This window comes from Hirundo rustica, chromosome 2, assembly GCF_015227805.2.
Source record: "Hirundo rustica isolate bHirRus1 chromosome 2, bHirRus1.pri.v3, whole genome shotgun sequence".
Taxonomy (NCBI): Eukaryota; Metazoa; Chordata; class Aves; order Passeriformes; family Hirundinidae; genus Hirundo; species Hirundo rustica.
Window position 1 is genome coordinate 45,343,386 of NC_053451.1, and position 17,190 is coordinate 45,360,575.

Consider the following 17,190-nt stretch of genomic DNA (forward strand, 5'->3'; position numbering starts at 1 on the left):
CTTGCCATCAGGACCAAGGGGAACTAGAACTGCAGAGACGGGGATGAGGCTGGAATTAATGGAATGTTATAAAATGTTCCATTTTAAAAAACTTTCTGGAAAGAATTGACTTTAACTGCCAGTGGCATTGTCATGTCAGTGTCAGCTTGGGTGTTACAGCTCTCTTAAACAGAGAACTTTCAAACATGTTCCTGATCGAAAAGGAACATGGCTGATTCCTGTTTGAGTAGTGGACTTCTAAGTCAGGCTTAGTGTCCTGAAGGAATAAGAATTGGCCACAAGTCAGTCTTTTTATTTCCCCACACGACCCAGTGACCCGGTAGATGTGTCAAGAGTGAGTGTAATCTGAAGTCTGTTGCAGCTGAAATGTAAGAACCAGAGCGATGGTGCAGTGTTTCCCAGGTAGACAGGTTTTCTCGCTGATCTAATACACAAATGCTACAGCTGAGCACTTTTCAGATTCTTTCACATACTTTTATTAAGTTGATGTTGCATTCATTGATGAATTCAAGTGTCAAGTCCATTCATATCACTTTGGAAAAGAGGCTTAAAATGGTACTTTTTAATTAAACACGAATAATAACTTCAGGGAAGTATGAACAGGTCTGAACACTGATGTACAAAATTTTGAATGCACTTTCATTGGTTATAAATGGCTTAAGAGAACTTTATGGAAAAGTATACATACGGGGAAATTGCAAACACAATTAAAACATGAAGGAACTTCCAGGCAAAGCAATGTGATTTTGTATTTAATTCATTTATAAAAGCCCGTTTCAAAAAGTTACTTCAAGTATTAAACTATAAATGGCAAAGTTTTCTCTGTGCATAGGGTGAGTCCTATCTGTAACATACAAAAAAATACAATAAGTGCGTTGTTATTACAGGTATCTTTTACACGTCCCAAACTTAAATACAGCTCATTACAAGTTTAGGCAGCACAATAATAAAAATAACTTTGTGGAAGTACAACAGCTGGGACATTGTGATTAGTGCAAATGTTGATGACCCTTGCTGGCAATATACAAAAGGAACTGCAGAGATAACCCAAGGATGTTTCATTCATCTAAGTTAAAAACGGAACAGACTTAACAGCAGGAATGCTGCCTCTTTCTGGGGTAGCTTCATGATTGTAAATCATCATTCAGGAAGATTTAAGTTTCCCACAATAAAGCTGATAACAGGATAAGGGACAGGAGAAATCAGAGAGGGCCATGCTAAGTGTCTTAAGTTGTCAGCTAAGCAGTGTAAGCAGAAAAGAATCAGCATGTCACCCCCAATGCTTTGGTGACAATTGAAGTAATACAAATACTTCATCTCTGACACATCTGCTGGACTGCTGAGCATGAGTACCCTGTTTCTTAGGACAAGGGGTAGGAAGAAAGATGGGAAAACCACCAAAACCCAAAGAAAGCGATCCTGTAAACATCGTGAGACTTCACTACCTAATGGAAACAAATTCAAGTAATGGCGTCAGAAAACAAATGACCAAACACCAGTTTTAATCTGCATTAAAACAAACTACGACTTGTAACTTCATGACAGTTACATAATTAAGAAAAATGTGTATAAAAAGCTCTATATACAAAATAAATTGATAGAAATGAGTGTAACAAATGTGTTCAGTACTAAATCACTTCATGTGCAGCTGCTCTCTTTGGTGCTGTTTTGGGATAGAAGAGCCTCTGAAGTTGCACGCATCTCTGTTTTTTAGGTACTGCAAAAAGTCGTGTTCGTGAGCTAAAAGTAACTGCAGTTTGGAGCCTCTCTAGATGCACAACCAAATCCCCAGTCAGACACAATTTTAGAGGGTGTCCTTGGAGAACACAGATGATGAAGCTCAAAGGTGTCATGGTTTTGTTGTTACTTAACTTTTAATAAAAATCTGGTCAGTCAGTGCTCCAGATCCAGGCAGATTTGGTCAATCTATGTCGGATTCAGCACGTCTTGGTAAATCTGCCAGACATAAATACTGCTGCAAATGCTGCAGTTTTCCTCCTCTTGGGGCTCTGCTCAGCTACAACTGGACCATACTTCAGTTAGATCATGAAGTCTTTGCGTGCATACTCAGTGGTAATGAAATTTGTCCCAACCCAAAAGATGATTTATAATTAATAAAGAAAAAACACACAAGACCAAAGGAAAGAAACAGTACCTGAAAACTGTAAGTATTCAGCACACTGGAGAACAGGACCAGTTTGTAAGAACAGCATACCAAAAGTAGCTTGGTACTTGCAAACTCCACACTCAAGAGGCAGCTTTAACAAAAAGGTTACCATGATTTCTACTCAAATCACTAAAACAGAAGTCCCCAAACTTCCTCTAAAGTAACCCTCTGATTATTTAAAATGGAGGTTTTTAATCACATCTGACTTGTATCAGTACAGTCTCAATACTGCAGGAAGTCAATTAATGACAGAAACCTACTCCTCTTCCTGCCCTCCTCCCATAACACACCTTTGGTAGGCACAGCAATGATGTGTGTGTTGTACACTCTGTGAATAAGAAAAAAACAGTATTGTGTAGTTTTAAGTAATTTCTATTTATGGATTTTTCTGCCTCATATTCACAGGGACAGGTTTATTTCAAGACATTTCAGAAAAATGGAGGATGAATCACACTGAAATCCTCCCCTACATCAGGCTTCTGTCCTCACACTGGGAATTTAAACCCTTTTTAAAATTTTTTGAGTGTATGTAGATTTTTTAAAAGAGAAAAGCAGTAAGAAACATAAAAGCAGTTTCTAATTGCAGCCAATGTCAACTATCCTACAGTAACTACTATGTATGGGTAGTAGTAGTCATTACTTTAATGCCTCTAAAAGCTTAAGGGCTGCAATTTTTAATTACAGCCTAGGTATTTTCAAGATTCCCTGACACAGAGTAGGTTAAAGCACAAAACCAGCATGCACAACACAGCCCAACACCCTAAACCAGTTGTTTCCTCAAGATCCATTCCCCTGCTGATTTCCTGACCATGGGCCAAAAGTACCCCCTTCCTGCAGCCCCTGCCTCTGCTGGCAGGGACACACACGTACGGCTGCTTGCAACTCCACAGCCAGAGCCACCCTGCTCCCTCATGGACTTCCTGGCACAGCACAGCCCAGGCACTGCTCAGGACAGAATCCAAAAGCAGAGGAGGTCATCCTGCTGCCTTAGCCATGATACCTCCCCTAGAGCCCAGGCCTGCCAGGAAAACCTAGCCCCTCCATCCCACTCGCTGGCATGTCCTTCAGCAGTACAATTCCCTTGGAGAACTTAATTTCTTTAAACCCGCCTGGGGTTTCTCTTAGTCCCCAGGGGGGGAAAAATAAAAGGGGTTTGGGGGTGGTGAATGTGGGAGAATCATCTTTCAATCATTTTACTATATTTCATATTTGTCAAAGTGGCTTTCAGTAATGCCTGCTTTTACATATCAACAGTAACTCTGGCCTCAGGATTATCCTAAAACCATTGTTCTCTTCTTCTCGCCTGAAATATGAAGAAAGATCTAGGACAAAATATTCCTGTGATCTGCATAAACATGTCAGAATGGTCAGTTCTTCATGAAAAGCCACAAAAATGTCCATCAGACATACAAAGAAGTGGTTTCAGAAGAGCAGCACTCAGTAGAAAATGCAGATGGAGATAGCTCAGTTTGTTCACTTGTAGTTTTTCCTGTAGATTCACTATCCTGACTAGAGAAACCAAACAAGTTCTCCTGATGCTGGCCTACAGGATACATACATTTATGGGGGGGATATGAAGCACTTTGGGGAGCAGGTGGGGGAGCAGAGACCACATTGCTGAATCAGGGATACTGAGGATTCTGACGTACATTTTGCTTATTGTTCTGCTAGATGATGTCTGTGCATGGACGTGTTGTTTCAGCTATAATACATGGATGCAGTAAAAGCCAGGTGATATCCCAGGCCCTCCATGACAGTTCCACCAGTGTTTGGGGCTGCAAATTTTGGTATTCAGAACAAGCCATTTGAACAGGCAGTTTTCCTTCTCTGTTATCTTCCCCAAGAAATTTTGCTGGTGCAATACTGCTGAGAGCTTGTTAGGATGGGCACTTCTCACTTAAAATCTGAGAAGGAAAAGCTAAACCTTTCAGATCAATGTGTAGCAAATGTTTTTGTAAGTTTTGGAAATAGCAAATGCAAAATTTCTTGTACAAAGTTTGAAGAAATGTTCTGCAACTTTTATAAAACATGCAAGTTTGGACCATTGCTTCTGTCTCAAGAACATCCAACAGTGAAAACATGTTCATAGGTTCTCAAAGAGTTCTTGTTCCAGAAGATTAATATTTAATAAAAAATTATCATATCCAAAGACAAAAAATACTTAAACCTTACAGTATACTTGATACCTTAGTATTTCCATCATAAACATATTTAACTCAAGTAGCAATCAGTCTGGGAGGCAAACTAAACAGGTTATTTTGGACTAGATCATCAATTTGACTACTACCTTCAATCTGTATCAAAAGGGCTCATTGTCTATTTGTAATCAGCATCAGCTGAACATCAGAAAAGTTACACACAGAAAAATAGTATTTGTCACTTTTTCCAGATGCAAAATTCCAATATCACCCAAAGATGTGTTAGCAGTCTTCTCCATAGAGGAGTGAGGAGAAAAAAACCTCATGTTGTTTGCTGTAGGTTGAGCTCAGCATGGGATGGACTTGATTCCTCACACAGGAAACACATTTTGCCTTTTGTGAACAGTACATTGCTGCACAAAGCCGTCAATCTTTAGCAATTTCAGCATCACTTAAACTGGACTTGAAAGTGGGAGACTAAAGGATGCAATTCTTCAGTGTGCTAACACAGACCTATGATCAAACACTAATCTTCTCTTAAGTACCTGATACTTGTATTTTAGAACCAATAAAACCTTGTGCCTTTATTAAAAAGATAAAACAAAAGTATAAAACAGTATTTATAAACCATGAAGAGTCCCATGGAAAAAACAGTACTCTGCTGGTTCTGTTTTCTAGCAACACACAACTGAAATATGATTTTTCTCAGAGGTACTTTACCACTGTTGATGCCTTACACAGAACACAACAAGCAGTAACAGAAAATATAAGAACTTAATTCCTTTTTGCACTGCCTTTTCCTTGTATGCTGACTGACAATTGTTGAAAAGTAATAATTCATAATTTTTTCAACTAAAACACAAGTTTTCTTCTTTGAGCTCTGTCCTTGGTATGGTTAAATCAATCAAGTTAAAATGATGAGGAAGCTCAATCCTATAGCAAAAAAAGCAACACCCAAGTTAAAGGCTTTTATGTTGTTGGCATTGCCTTGCTCCAAAGCACAGCTAGTAGAAGGAACCCTCAGTCCCAAAAGACTGAGAGCTGTGATCCTGGGGTAGACTGGTTAACAGGAAGAGAGGAGAAGACATCATCCAGTCCCTTCCCCACCACCTGGCATCTGAACTATGTATACTCCCACTTCAGACTTGCTGACCATGCTCTAGGCTGACTTTTTTTTTTTTTTTCCTCTTCCTTTTTTCTTTCCTTCTGTACTCTGGAGACCTGCTATGGAAGTGACTTCTGCAGTGCCTAAGGTATGAAGTTTGCCCGTGAGGAGGTAGGAGTCTGCAATCTACCACCACCACTGCAGCATAAAAGAAATGCATAGTTCCCACTCTGGACCTTGTGCATCCAAGCAGGGCACTTCTGGATCTGGCCCTTTGGTAGCAGTATATAATTCAGTGTTGCATAAATGCACATTAAGAATCTTAAGGCATCTGTCTTAACTTCCCTGCTCTGCAATAGTGCTTACAAGAATCCGTTGTACTGTGCAGAAACTTGAATTTCTTGTCTCTTCCTAAAATGTTCCATTTTTTTCCTGCTCAGCTTCTTCCAAACAAAATTAAGCAATATTCAAGCTCAAAATGTGTTGCAGAAACCTAGTGAAACAAAAAAAGGTAATTAATGGAATTATCCAATTAGCTTTGAAAAAAACCCCACATCATAGTGCATTACACAAATGCACTTGGGTAATATGATTTACAGACTTCTGATTAAGGTAAGTCGTTAAGGCAACTTCAACTCAGAAATAGCCTTCTGGGAGGTGTGGGGTTTTGTTTCACATTTCTTGTGTTTTAGAAGCTTATCAGTGCTAAGAGCATCAATCCATCACCACTGATCTGCATCTAAAGTATCCTGGATCCCTGACCGGCAACTCAAGTTTTGAATTAAATTGAGAGATGTGAGGACACAGATGGTCCTAGGTGAGGCTGGGGGACTGCCGCCTTCTGCAAATCAAGCTCTGTACACTAGAACAAGCCATGACTTTGCTTCTGCTGTGTGTTATGGGCCCAAAATTTAAAACCACAACTATTGGCTTGTTACAGGGTGTTATGGAAGTGCATTGAACAGATGCTGGATCTCACAGCTACTGTACAGTTGCTTAGAAATGCAGGGCAGGAATTAACCATCTTGGCCTAAACTGTGATCAAATCCAACTGAACTCAGAATGGTTCAAACACTGTGTTACTGAGTTAATTTAAGGTAACACATACCCAAATGCTTTTGCATTGGGTGCAATTATGCACTTTTATTTATAGAACTTTTAAAACTAGTGTAGTTTGGGCAAGTGTAACACAAAGTACAAGTTCTTCATTAAATCTAGCCTCACTTTAGGAAGAGAGGGAAAATAGAAAAGAAATTAATCTCAAACTATTACCAATTAATTGTCTGGCTTAAGACAGTCATCTATGCTCCCTCACTAGGGTCAGTGGAAAGAAAGATTAAGACCTTTCTATAATACACTATCAAAGGCTGCTGGGATGAGCTGCTCTCAGAAACTTCTATTCACTCCATGAAGAACAGAAAAGCCTTCGTAACCTATTTAGATCAGATTAGGTTTTATATAGCTGGAGGCTGAAAGGAACCCCTAGCTTGGGATATTCTTTTGCACATTTATATAGCATTAAGAAAAGTTGGAAAGGGGAAACTTACCATTGGTGAGTTCTCATGGTTGAGTGGGTTTTTCAGAAGTCCTAACTAAATAGTCTAATCTTGGTTTTGTATGACTTTACAGTGAGCAGTCTGACCAACATCAGCCCAAGCATCACACCATCACCCACAAAGACCTTTTAGAAAGATATTTTTTTCCTTTAAAAAAACCCCAACCCTCTCCCATAACTATAATTTTAGGTCAGAAGGCCCCTTAAAAATAAAATGAAAGGAAAAAAAAAAAGTAATCCTAAAATTACTGAGCTTACCAAATTCAAATTTAGTGGTTTATTTCTGATAAAAATGTGAATTACTTGCAAAAACATCCCCCTCACCAAAAACCCCACAACAACAACAACAAAAAAAGAGGCAGGGCATCATGGCTCAGCTCTAGCTTCTACAGCTGTTAGTTGACCAAATAAGATTTGTTTCTCTTCCAGACAGAAAAACTTAATGGGAGCTTATAAGCTCACCACTGTAGACAGTCAATATAAAAGAAGTCTAATTTAGTCATTGGAAATACACCAAGAGAAGTTTCATATATGGCCCAGCACTCACTGTATTTTCAAAATGCGAAGTGCACACAGGGCACTTTAATGCAAAAAACATTCCAGAAGATCACTGTCAATTCCAAATGTGCCAGAGCAGTCAGTATGCAGAGACCTGTATTCACTTACTGACCTACCTTCCTTCCTCGTGCACATGCAGCTTCCTAAAGAGCAGAACATGGCCCACCAATTTATGGTTAAGAAAGAGACATTTAAGGAGCTCTTCCTCAAGACAGCATTTCATCTCAGAATTGCATTTAGCATCAGATTCTTTTCCCTGGTCAGGTAATAAATCCAGCACTACCCACTTCAATCTAAATTACAGGATTAATCTGACTCATCCCATCCTAGCTAGCCCATGTTTCCTGCACTACAGCATTACTCCCATTCTTGGCTTCTCAACAGCCATTCTGAATTTTATTTAGACATTGGTATTACTCATCCAACATCAGATGATTCCTCTGCATTCCATGACTAGTTGATTTTTTGACTTTGAGATGTCAATTTTATTCATACACGTACAGAAACAACAATCAGTGATGTTAGTCTTACCTGTTTCTCATTGAGATGGGTTGGTTAGTAATTAGCTGAGATCAGCTTTCCAATGAAACTATAATATGCTTTTTTGCACCTAGAACGTGAAAGAATCTCAATTATGTGTTTTTGCAGATTTGCATAACAAATAGCAGAGATTTCAAACCAGAAAGCACATTGACCATGTTGTGCCTATTTTACAAAAATGTTTTCCTCCCCCTAACCAAACATAAAAGATCTCAAATCTCAGAACTGAAGTGCAAAAGTGAGAATTATCTATCCATCTACCATCCACTACCTTAACACAATAACTTATTTTGGAGCAGAACATGGGATGCAAGTTAGCCTTAAGTTCTAAACCTCCTGACTTGATTCTATGGAACACATTTTCTTCTATATCACTCCAGCCAACTCCTAAGAACTTTCTAGGTGCCAAAAAAAAAAAAAAAAAAGAAAAAAGAAAAAAAAAAAAAAAAAAAAAAAGAAGAAAAAAGGGAAACTGGACCACAAAAAAAAAAAAAGCACTACCTGATTTCACATTTTCCTCTTCAGGGCCAGTTTCCACCCACTGACAATCACCGGACAGCAACCGATTTTGCGATTCACTGAGTGGTCGAGTGGGAAAGGACTGATTGGCCACAGAGCTGAAAAGTAAGCAAATTCAACAGGAATTCTGTAATACCAGTAGCTACTCCAGACGTTTCTAGAATAGAGAAGTTACTTAAAAGCAAAGCTAACAACAAAAAACCCTACAGTGCCAACTGGAAATGGCTGCCTGCCCTCAACTCTAATTCCTCTACAGGCTTGTTCCAGTCACGAGTCTAAAATAAACCCCTACCTGATACAGGCCACTCACTTCTAATGGAAAAACCCCACGGATTGGTACATAAGAAATGGCACTCTGACAATAACACTGCCACACAGCTAAAAAGAAAACCTACGTAGTAACATCTGGAAGAGTAACCAAATGCCATCTTATCCCATGCAAATGCCAGGGCTGCCTTCTGAACAATCTTCTGAATGTAAAAGGATACTTCGCTGTTTGCAGAAGGGTCCTGTTCTTCTGTAAATTTCACAGGCTGTGTTGCACTGGAGGCAACTTCTTCTCTGCATTGCCTTTGAATCCTCTAATATCTGGTAACTCATGTGACAGCTATTGGCAATAACCTTCAGCTTACAAATTCACTGAACTACGCAGAAGACTTCTAAAGTGGCAATTGTAAACATCCCCAGAAACTGCACACAGAGACTCTGTTCTCTTTGAAAATACACTGAAGATACAAAACACGCAAATTTGGGAGGGATAAAAAGTAATGAGCTAAAAACCCCAGCATGAGAGAACTACTTCTCTTGCAAAGTGTCTCAGCATTACTTGTTTAGGCATGGTGGAGGAGACGAAATACAAATAATACCTTGCCTTTCGCAAAAACAAACCCAAAAGAAACAAATAAAATATTTTTTCCCATGGACAATTATTCAGCCTTCCCGAGGCCATTTTTGATTGTTAAGAGCCAGTGATCTCTTTTACTTTCTGTATTACTGTGTTATATCTGTATTACTTATTATCTCTTATTTCTGTATTAGAGCCTTATCCTCTGTTACAAAAAAACCAAGACACAGTCAAGTTTTTAGTCTTAATCCATTCTATCCTTCACTGAAGACTTACAAACTTACTCTGAAGATGACAAGAAGCATAAAAATTCAAGAATTAATTTTGAAACTTTTTTTTTTCTCTAGAAAAGTACTAAACAGTACAAAATCAGTATTTTAAGTGCTATAGGTACCTTTTGGCAGGTTCATTTTGGCTTGAGACTGCAAGTTGCTCTTGATCCATAATCACCAAACGAGTTGGGAAATTACATCCATCACCCAAACTAAATGAGAAACAAAGACTCAAATCACTATTGGGAGCAGACTTAAATGAACTGATCAAGGACCCATGAAAGAAGCAAAGGCTATAGGCTCGAGTCAATCAGCTGAGCACAGCGCTGAACTCCAGACTTTAGCAAAGCATTTCTACCACTAAATCAGATGATCAGTTAATTAAATCTTGGAGCTCAATTGATTCCCACCCTATCTATCACTGAGTATGGATTGCTGTGCACAGCACAAGTCTGTGGATTTCAGAAACACAGATGTATTTCAGTAGACTGCAGCCCATATCTTCTCTCAAACCAGCATGCACACATGGTAAGACTCTGCTATTTACAGCCTCAGAAGCTGTATCATAAATCACATTCTGGTGGCCATGCTTTCCCCATAATTTTGAAATTAGCTAAGCCTTCTTTTAAAGTTTATCAAGATAAAATGTGGTAGCAAAACAGATCAAGCCATCTACAGTGGAGCTTGTCTTTAATCACACAGTAATTGAGCAAACAGCTGAGTCAACTTAAGCTGTTGGTATTACCTCTGCTGTTTGATACCAGACCTCAGCTTCACAAACAGGTTTGGCAACATTTTTACCTGATACACAGCCCCCCAAGAGCAGTGTTGAAACACAGTTCCTAATGCATTCTGCTGAAATCTGGTAGTGGTGCCAGTGGGCAGCACGTAAGTCTTGCTTCATCAGGTTTGTATGCAACTCCCTAATGCTGGCACAGCTGACATTTTAAATCCAGCATTTTTCATCATATCAGATTTTTTATAGTTGCTTATTAACATGCACTTTCTTAGATGGCTTTTGATTCCTAAAGTGTCATCTACAGCAAAAGGAAAACTACCAAGTTTTTCCGGGGGCAAAAGAGAGTGTTTTTGAACTGATGTTGTTGTGATGCAGCTGTTTGATCTCCTCTGAGTTGCTGATTTCTGCTCTGTAATCACTGAGACTACCACCAAAAGGTATACAATTTTTGCAAGACACTTCTCACAGCTTTCAAAACTTCTGCATTTAAAAGGCTCTTGTCAACAAGCTCACTGTCCTTGAATGAAAACCCTGTGTGGAGTTTGATAGTTTTCTCATGCACATTTTCCCTGCACCAATACTAATTGTACTGGATATACAAGTTGGCATTTCAGCTGTGCTTTTTTTTTTAGTAGAAAGGGAAGCAAGGTGGAAGTCATGGAATCAATTCATTCCTTAATTCATTACTGTTCAGATTGAGTACCTGGTAAAGATAGGGAGTAACCAATACTTCTTTTCATCTCCAAAAACCTCCCTTAGATTTTTGCTGCATCCAAGAGAAAAGCCATTTTTATCAGGACCATTTCGAAATGTGGGTGCACGGAACGTTTCTGTAAAATAAAAACATGCAACTCCTTAAACCAGTAAGGAGTCAGGGAACACGAAAAAACAAACTAAAACTTCTCTGCTGCGAAACCAGTTTTGGGCAAGGTGAGGCCATCTTGATGTACACTATGGTGGAAAAAAAAAGAAAAAATAATCTCAAGTAATCAGAGGAAAAAAAATCACAGGGTTAGTGAAAAATAAGAAAATCAGGTAAGCAGAACAGTCCCCTTGTCAACTTTCTCTCTTTACATTTAAGGAAGTCTGAGACAAAGCCAGGTACCATCAGCATGCCGAAGATAACCACACACATCCCTTATTCCTTGGTGACTTGCTCTCTCTTCAGCCTTCTTTGAGCAGAAGACTCTCCCCTATAGGAGTCATTTACCATAAGTACTGCTGGACCTAAGCCCATACAGAAGAGGTTTTTCCACATCTGCCAAATTAGGAAGCTGAATTAAGAGCATCCCGTGCTAGCAGAGGAAGATGAAATCTATTACATTAGAAACAGACATGAACTATAGGAAACCACCACCATTTTTCTACTCAGTCCAGTTACACCCTTGGCCAAGAACTGAGAGGACTTATTGCTAGTCCATACCAATATCTTGTCTTTTTACAACCACAGTCCAGAAAGCAGATAAAGTATTGTGTTGCCAATTGTGACCACTGACTTTTGGATAAAGAATATGTTGAAGTTTTTTTCAAAGTTAAAAAGAAACTGTGAATAGTCCTTACCTGTAGATATGTGAAAAGAAAAAGAATTCAAATAACTCTCCTGTCAACCAATTTAAAAATTCTAGCAAAAAAAATTCTAGCTGAAAATTTTTTTACTTTTAATCAACTCACTTATTTTTGATGTTAGAAATTTAAATTCCAATGAAAAATATAAGATTTTGACTTACTCAGTTGTTGAAATACTCATCAGCCCCTGTTCCTCCACACATTATGAAAAAACACTCTCAAGTGTTTCCTAGCAAGAACTTCAAATATTTTAATTAAATGCACATAGCCTGGTTATGCTGATCAATGCAACATTTAAAATGTTTAGGCATAAAATTATGGGAATCTCTTATTATCTAGGAAATGTACATCGGTGTTTTCATTTTTATCGCACTTTTACAAGCCACTTCCTAACAACAAGGTCAGTTTTCTTTCAGAGGATTTAAGAATACTCATTTGTATCTAGTTCAAACAGCTACTCAAAGTATTAGAACAGAGAGTCAAGTAGAAATTGGGTTACATACTTCACAATTTAAAAACACAACAAAAATGCATGGTGCCTCAGAGGTTTCAAAAATACAAACAAAAGAAATGAAGAGTCATCATGAACCTGAATGCTTGGCTCCAGCAGAGGACTCCCCACAGGCTTCATTTCCCCATTTGTTTCACCTTTAATTACTTCCACTAAATACACTTTTTATTGCACAGCATTGAAAAAAATCAATTTATATGTGATGACATATTGCACAGCATTGAAAAAAATCAATTTATATGTGATGACATATCAGGTAGGCCTCACATTCTCACTGAATTGTCATTTTTGTGGGCAAGGAAAAGTTCCATATCCCAATGAACTGACCTATAGTTGATCTGTTTTTGCCAACTAGCCAGCAGTGGTAGCTGAAGAGCGACAGGATGCTGATGAAGAACATGGCTGCCACAAAGAAAAGGAACAGTACGTGGAACTTTGCATGGGTATCTGGCAATTCATTCTGGGGAGAAAGAGAGAAAGAGATTAATATGTTAACACTTCCTAGCAACTAAGGCAGTATTGTTGCTGAACATTTCCTGCCACACCCAGACCGCTATAGGTCTTTCACCTCAGTTTTCACCACGAAAGAAAAGCAGCAGCCCAGCTTTCCTTTCACGTCATGTTAAACTGGAAAACAACAGCATTTAAATCTCACGGGTACCCCTTCCCCCATGTTTAATACTGGGAGTGCACACGCTCATTCATGGCTTCCAAATGCACGGTAGCATTTGCAAGGTAAAACATTTTCTGTACCAGAAGATGTCAACTGTGCAGCCACAGCCAAAGAGACGTGGGGAAAATATGTCCAAAGTCACTTCCTCTGAAGGGGAAAAAAGTGCAATTCCTGTCACAAGGCAGTAATACTGAACCTAATTCTCAACTGGTATAACGAATGTAAAAGGGAAATGGTTGTCATGAACAAGTCCTAAACAAGACATGGGATAGATCTTCAATTTTTGATGACCTCTAATATTTAAGCAACAACCAGCATGTACCTAGCAAAACAAATTTGCCACTTCTGACCAGGCAGAAGTGAATAATCAGAAACCTATGTGAAAAACAACAATTTCAATATAACCACTATAAAGAAACCAACCCCCACCCATATCAGATTGTCGATTCCACCCTGAACTGTTTTTAGACTTCCACTTTCAAAAGGCCAATGGGATTTGTAACAATACTATTCCAGCTCTATATCGTCAAAATCACAGCACTTTCAAGCAGTTGACCTTTAACAACATTATGAAAGCAGAGAGGCTATTTTTACTCAGCTATTTACTTAGCATTACTGCCATTACTTTTTCCATTTGTGCATTCAGTACACCCATTTGTCAACGGCTGACTTTCTTTTTTAAGCTAAAACACATTTCAATTAAGATCAAGTGCACATAGGTATATCCATTTCCCTGTACATGGCTTATATTTATAGGCAACAGATTACTAGTCTCCTTCCTTCTGTGATGACGTAAATACCTGCCATGAATGACTGGACTAGAAAAATTGTAGCAGGAACAATATTTAAATAATGACAGCAATATTGGATTTTACCTTTGGACAATTCTCTGCAGCTTTCCTGTGGCAAAGCTTTGTGCAAAGAAAGACAATTTATTAAACACTAGTATTATGTAAAGACAGCGTTTGAAAACAGCACAGGCTTTGTTAAGAACACGGTGGTTGGTGTGCAAATGTGCTCTTGGATGTGCCAATTTCCAAAGCACATCAGCAGCTTTAGGTCCTGTTCTCCAAGAAAACAGAGAAGTATGCAAGAGCCCACTACTAACTTCCAAGGCATGAAATTTTCTACTGAAGCACAGAAGTATTGAAATTCAGATTGTGACTGGATCACTTTCAAGCAGTTGCTCAGCTTGGACAGCCTGACTATACCAATTTCCTTCTTTGCTAGTTGCTTCCATCACAAGTAAGGTCCATGTGAATATTCTGTGTGGATGAAACCATTCACAAAGGTCTGAAAAGCTCAGAATACTCCTGAGGTATAAAGTAATGGTTTATTAATTACAAAATCTTTCTGACTTCAGAGCATATCCATTACAATTAGATGTGGTTTCAGCCAAAACCATAAAAAATAAATTGCCATTCTTTGCACAATTTTCTTCATTTTAAAAAGATCAGATAACAAATCAGTACAGTTTTTCTTCTTCCTAATATCCTTCAATACAGAGCAGTTTGTAGGATGTATCTTTAGTGCAACACCTGAAATTGAACCAGTGCCAGAGAAAACAAAGGAAGAAACACAGGAAAGCAGGGTTCAAATTAGCTTTTAAATTTCAAACTTTATACCTAAAGAGTGGCACCTTGGCTAATATGCTGGCACTTTAGCACAACTAATCTGTTGTAGGCAAGATGTATGGCTTTAAAATTACAATAATATGTGCAAAAAGCTTAGGGAGAGCCCAAGCACCTACATCAGAGTCAGGCAGATATACACAGCATTTTCGAAAGTGCTGGCTGCCATCAGATAATTCTAGAGTAAGCAAATGCCAAGCAGAGTCCAGCTCTCTAAACTGCCATTTAAGTTCACCTTCCTTTTCACTGGCCATTTTATTACTTATTTACTGACAATTTGTGCAACAGTCCCTCTTCCACCTGCAGTGGGGATATGGTGTGTTTTGTGATCCACTGAAATCCAGCCTAGCAAAATACACCAGTTGCTGCTTATTCCTGAGCTTCACGTTGAAGCAAAAATAACTCTTTCTACCTCAGAGCACACTGCAGTGTTCCCCAACTGCCCAAGTGATTTTTGTAGCTTGAATTCCTATAACTCTTTTGAAATTACATATTTAAACAAAATAATTCTCTACAAGGAATTCTCAGAAGTTTATTCTGAAGCTAAAAGAGCAGCAGCAGCTTAGTCTTTGTGCTTCCTGTGAGTCAGAAAATCTAAGTTTATTTCACTTGCATCTTCCTAAACCAGCAGCTCTATAACCTGAAGGAATTTTTGAACTATGCATGATTAATCTGCATGATTCCCAGGGAGCATTTACCTCTTCTGACTACCCAGTTTCAGCCACTGGTTGTAACTTCTTGAGTGACAGTTGCAGAACTGAAGCATCTTTCAAAAAAGGCCAATTCTTTACTGGAGAGAAGCATGCAGTCTTTGAGTGTGTATAACAAGCTTATTCACAGCTGTGTTCTAGCAGCAGTCCACATGCCCCCCGCATGTGTAAAGAGTGAAACTTCAGACATTGGTTATTGAAGATCATTATGCTCAGCAGCAGCACAGAAGCAGAGGCTTGCAGTGTGAGAGAGCTGCAGAGTTTACAAAAGGAAGCAATTTGCTCAACTCAGTCCGGACTACTCAGCACACAATAGGCTGAAGGCAGTCACTATTCAAGTGTTCCCTACAAACTCCTTCACAAACAGAGTCATTTGATTGGTATCAGGTCATAAAACCCCTCAAACAAAAAAACCTGCTGTCTGAGCTTGATTTGCTCCTCATTTTTCAGTAGACAGGCCTAGCCTAATCTTTGAAAAAAACTCAGATCTGGTCTATATCCTTAGAATAGGCAAGAGGATTGAGTTCTAACAAATGATGTGGTACCACTCTTTTTTTTTTACCCCCCATTGTTAATACAACCGAAGTTTTGCAGAAACACGTGCCATCTACCCAGGACATGTATCACATCCTTTATTTAACTATATTCAGGATTGAAAATTAATCTGGAGGACAGTGAAAGACACTGAAAATGACTGGAAAACATAATGGTTCCAAGGAGGTGGCAGTGCTGCGAGAATAAGAGCAGGCACAAATATCAGCTGAGAAGCACCACCATGCACTGTGTAAACAAGGCATCAAACACTGGGTGTCCAGCCAGTGCCGGTGTTTGTGTCAAACACGTTTGGTTAAATTGACATTTTATCTTGAACAACCTCTGAGAGAGAAATAAAAATGTCATGAGTATAGAAAAAGCAGGTATGGGTATAAATATTCAGTTACATTCCCTTGATCTACAAACCAGATTTTACCATCAGCATTAGGGTGCAGGCCTGTGGTAAACATTTCCAGCCAGTGTAGCTGTTCCACTATTTTACGCACAGAACCAAGGCCTTTCTTCAGCACTTCTGCACGGAGCATGAAACGTGCTGTATAAACGTCTTGCACGTGCAAGTGAGAAACACAAAGGCTTTCTTCAGCAGAACAATTTGGTAGGTGTGCATGTCTCACAATGTTTCCAAGTATCTGCGTAGGAGCATCATGTTTCTATTGAAGTATTATCAACAGAGCAAAACAACGGATTGCTACATTTGTGTAGTTAGCACATACACCTCCACAACCTCATTACAAGATCTTCCCCCAGGCTACATTCCCCAAGAAGCAGTCCACACTTCTTTCCAACACTGGATAGATCCAGCACCGTGTTGCACAGTCTCTGAAAAACATCTGTGAGGAAGCAAAAAAATAAGCACTACCTTCTGAAAGTATACTGTAACATTTCTGACAGTCCAGCTTTTGGGAGGTGGGAAAAATGACATTGATTTGCTCAGTTTTAGAGCATGGTGCTAATAACACCAAGCTTGTGGGTTTTTAATCCCCATATGGGCCGTTTACGAAGAGCTGGACTCACTGATCCCTTCCAACTCAAAATATTCAGTGGTTCTGTGCATCTAGACAGCCTCAACAGAAAATGTCCAAACAGCAATCTGTCTGATGCTGTAGC

General features: G+C 39.0%; 1 protein-coding gene across 3 annotated transcripts in view; it reads right to left on the bottom strand.

The window, feature by feature from the left end:
• Positions 1–460: 460 nt before the first annotated feature.
• Positions 461–17,190, bottom strand: part of ZDHHC20 (zinc finger DHHC-type palmitoyltransferase 20) — a 48,672-nt gene continuing 31,942 nt past the window's right edge. For 2 of the 3 annotated variants that reach the window (XM_040054815.1, XM_040054813.2), the window contains exons 8-13: positions 12,842–12,974; positions 11,141–11,267; positions 9,821–9,910; positions 8,565–8,680; positions 8,055–8,133; positions 461–5,903 (exon numbers count right to left, since the gene is read on the bottom strand). In XM_040054815.1, the coding sequence (XP_039910749.1) occupies positions 8,096–8,133; positions 8,565–8,680; positions 9,821–9,910; positions 11,141–11,267; positions 12,842–12,974 (504 nt within the window). In that variant the 3' untranslated portion in view covers positions 461–5,903; positions 8,055–8,095. The remainder of the gene's footprint in view (positions 5,904–8,054; positions 8,134–8,564; positions 8,681–9,820; positions 9,911–11,140; positions 11,268–12,841; positions 12,975–17,190) is intronic. The other variant, XM_040054814.1, reaches the window with a different exon arrangement.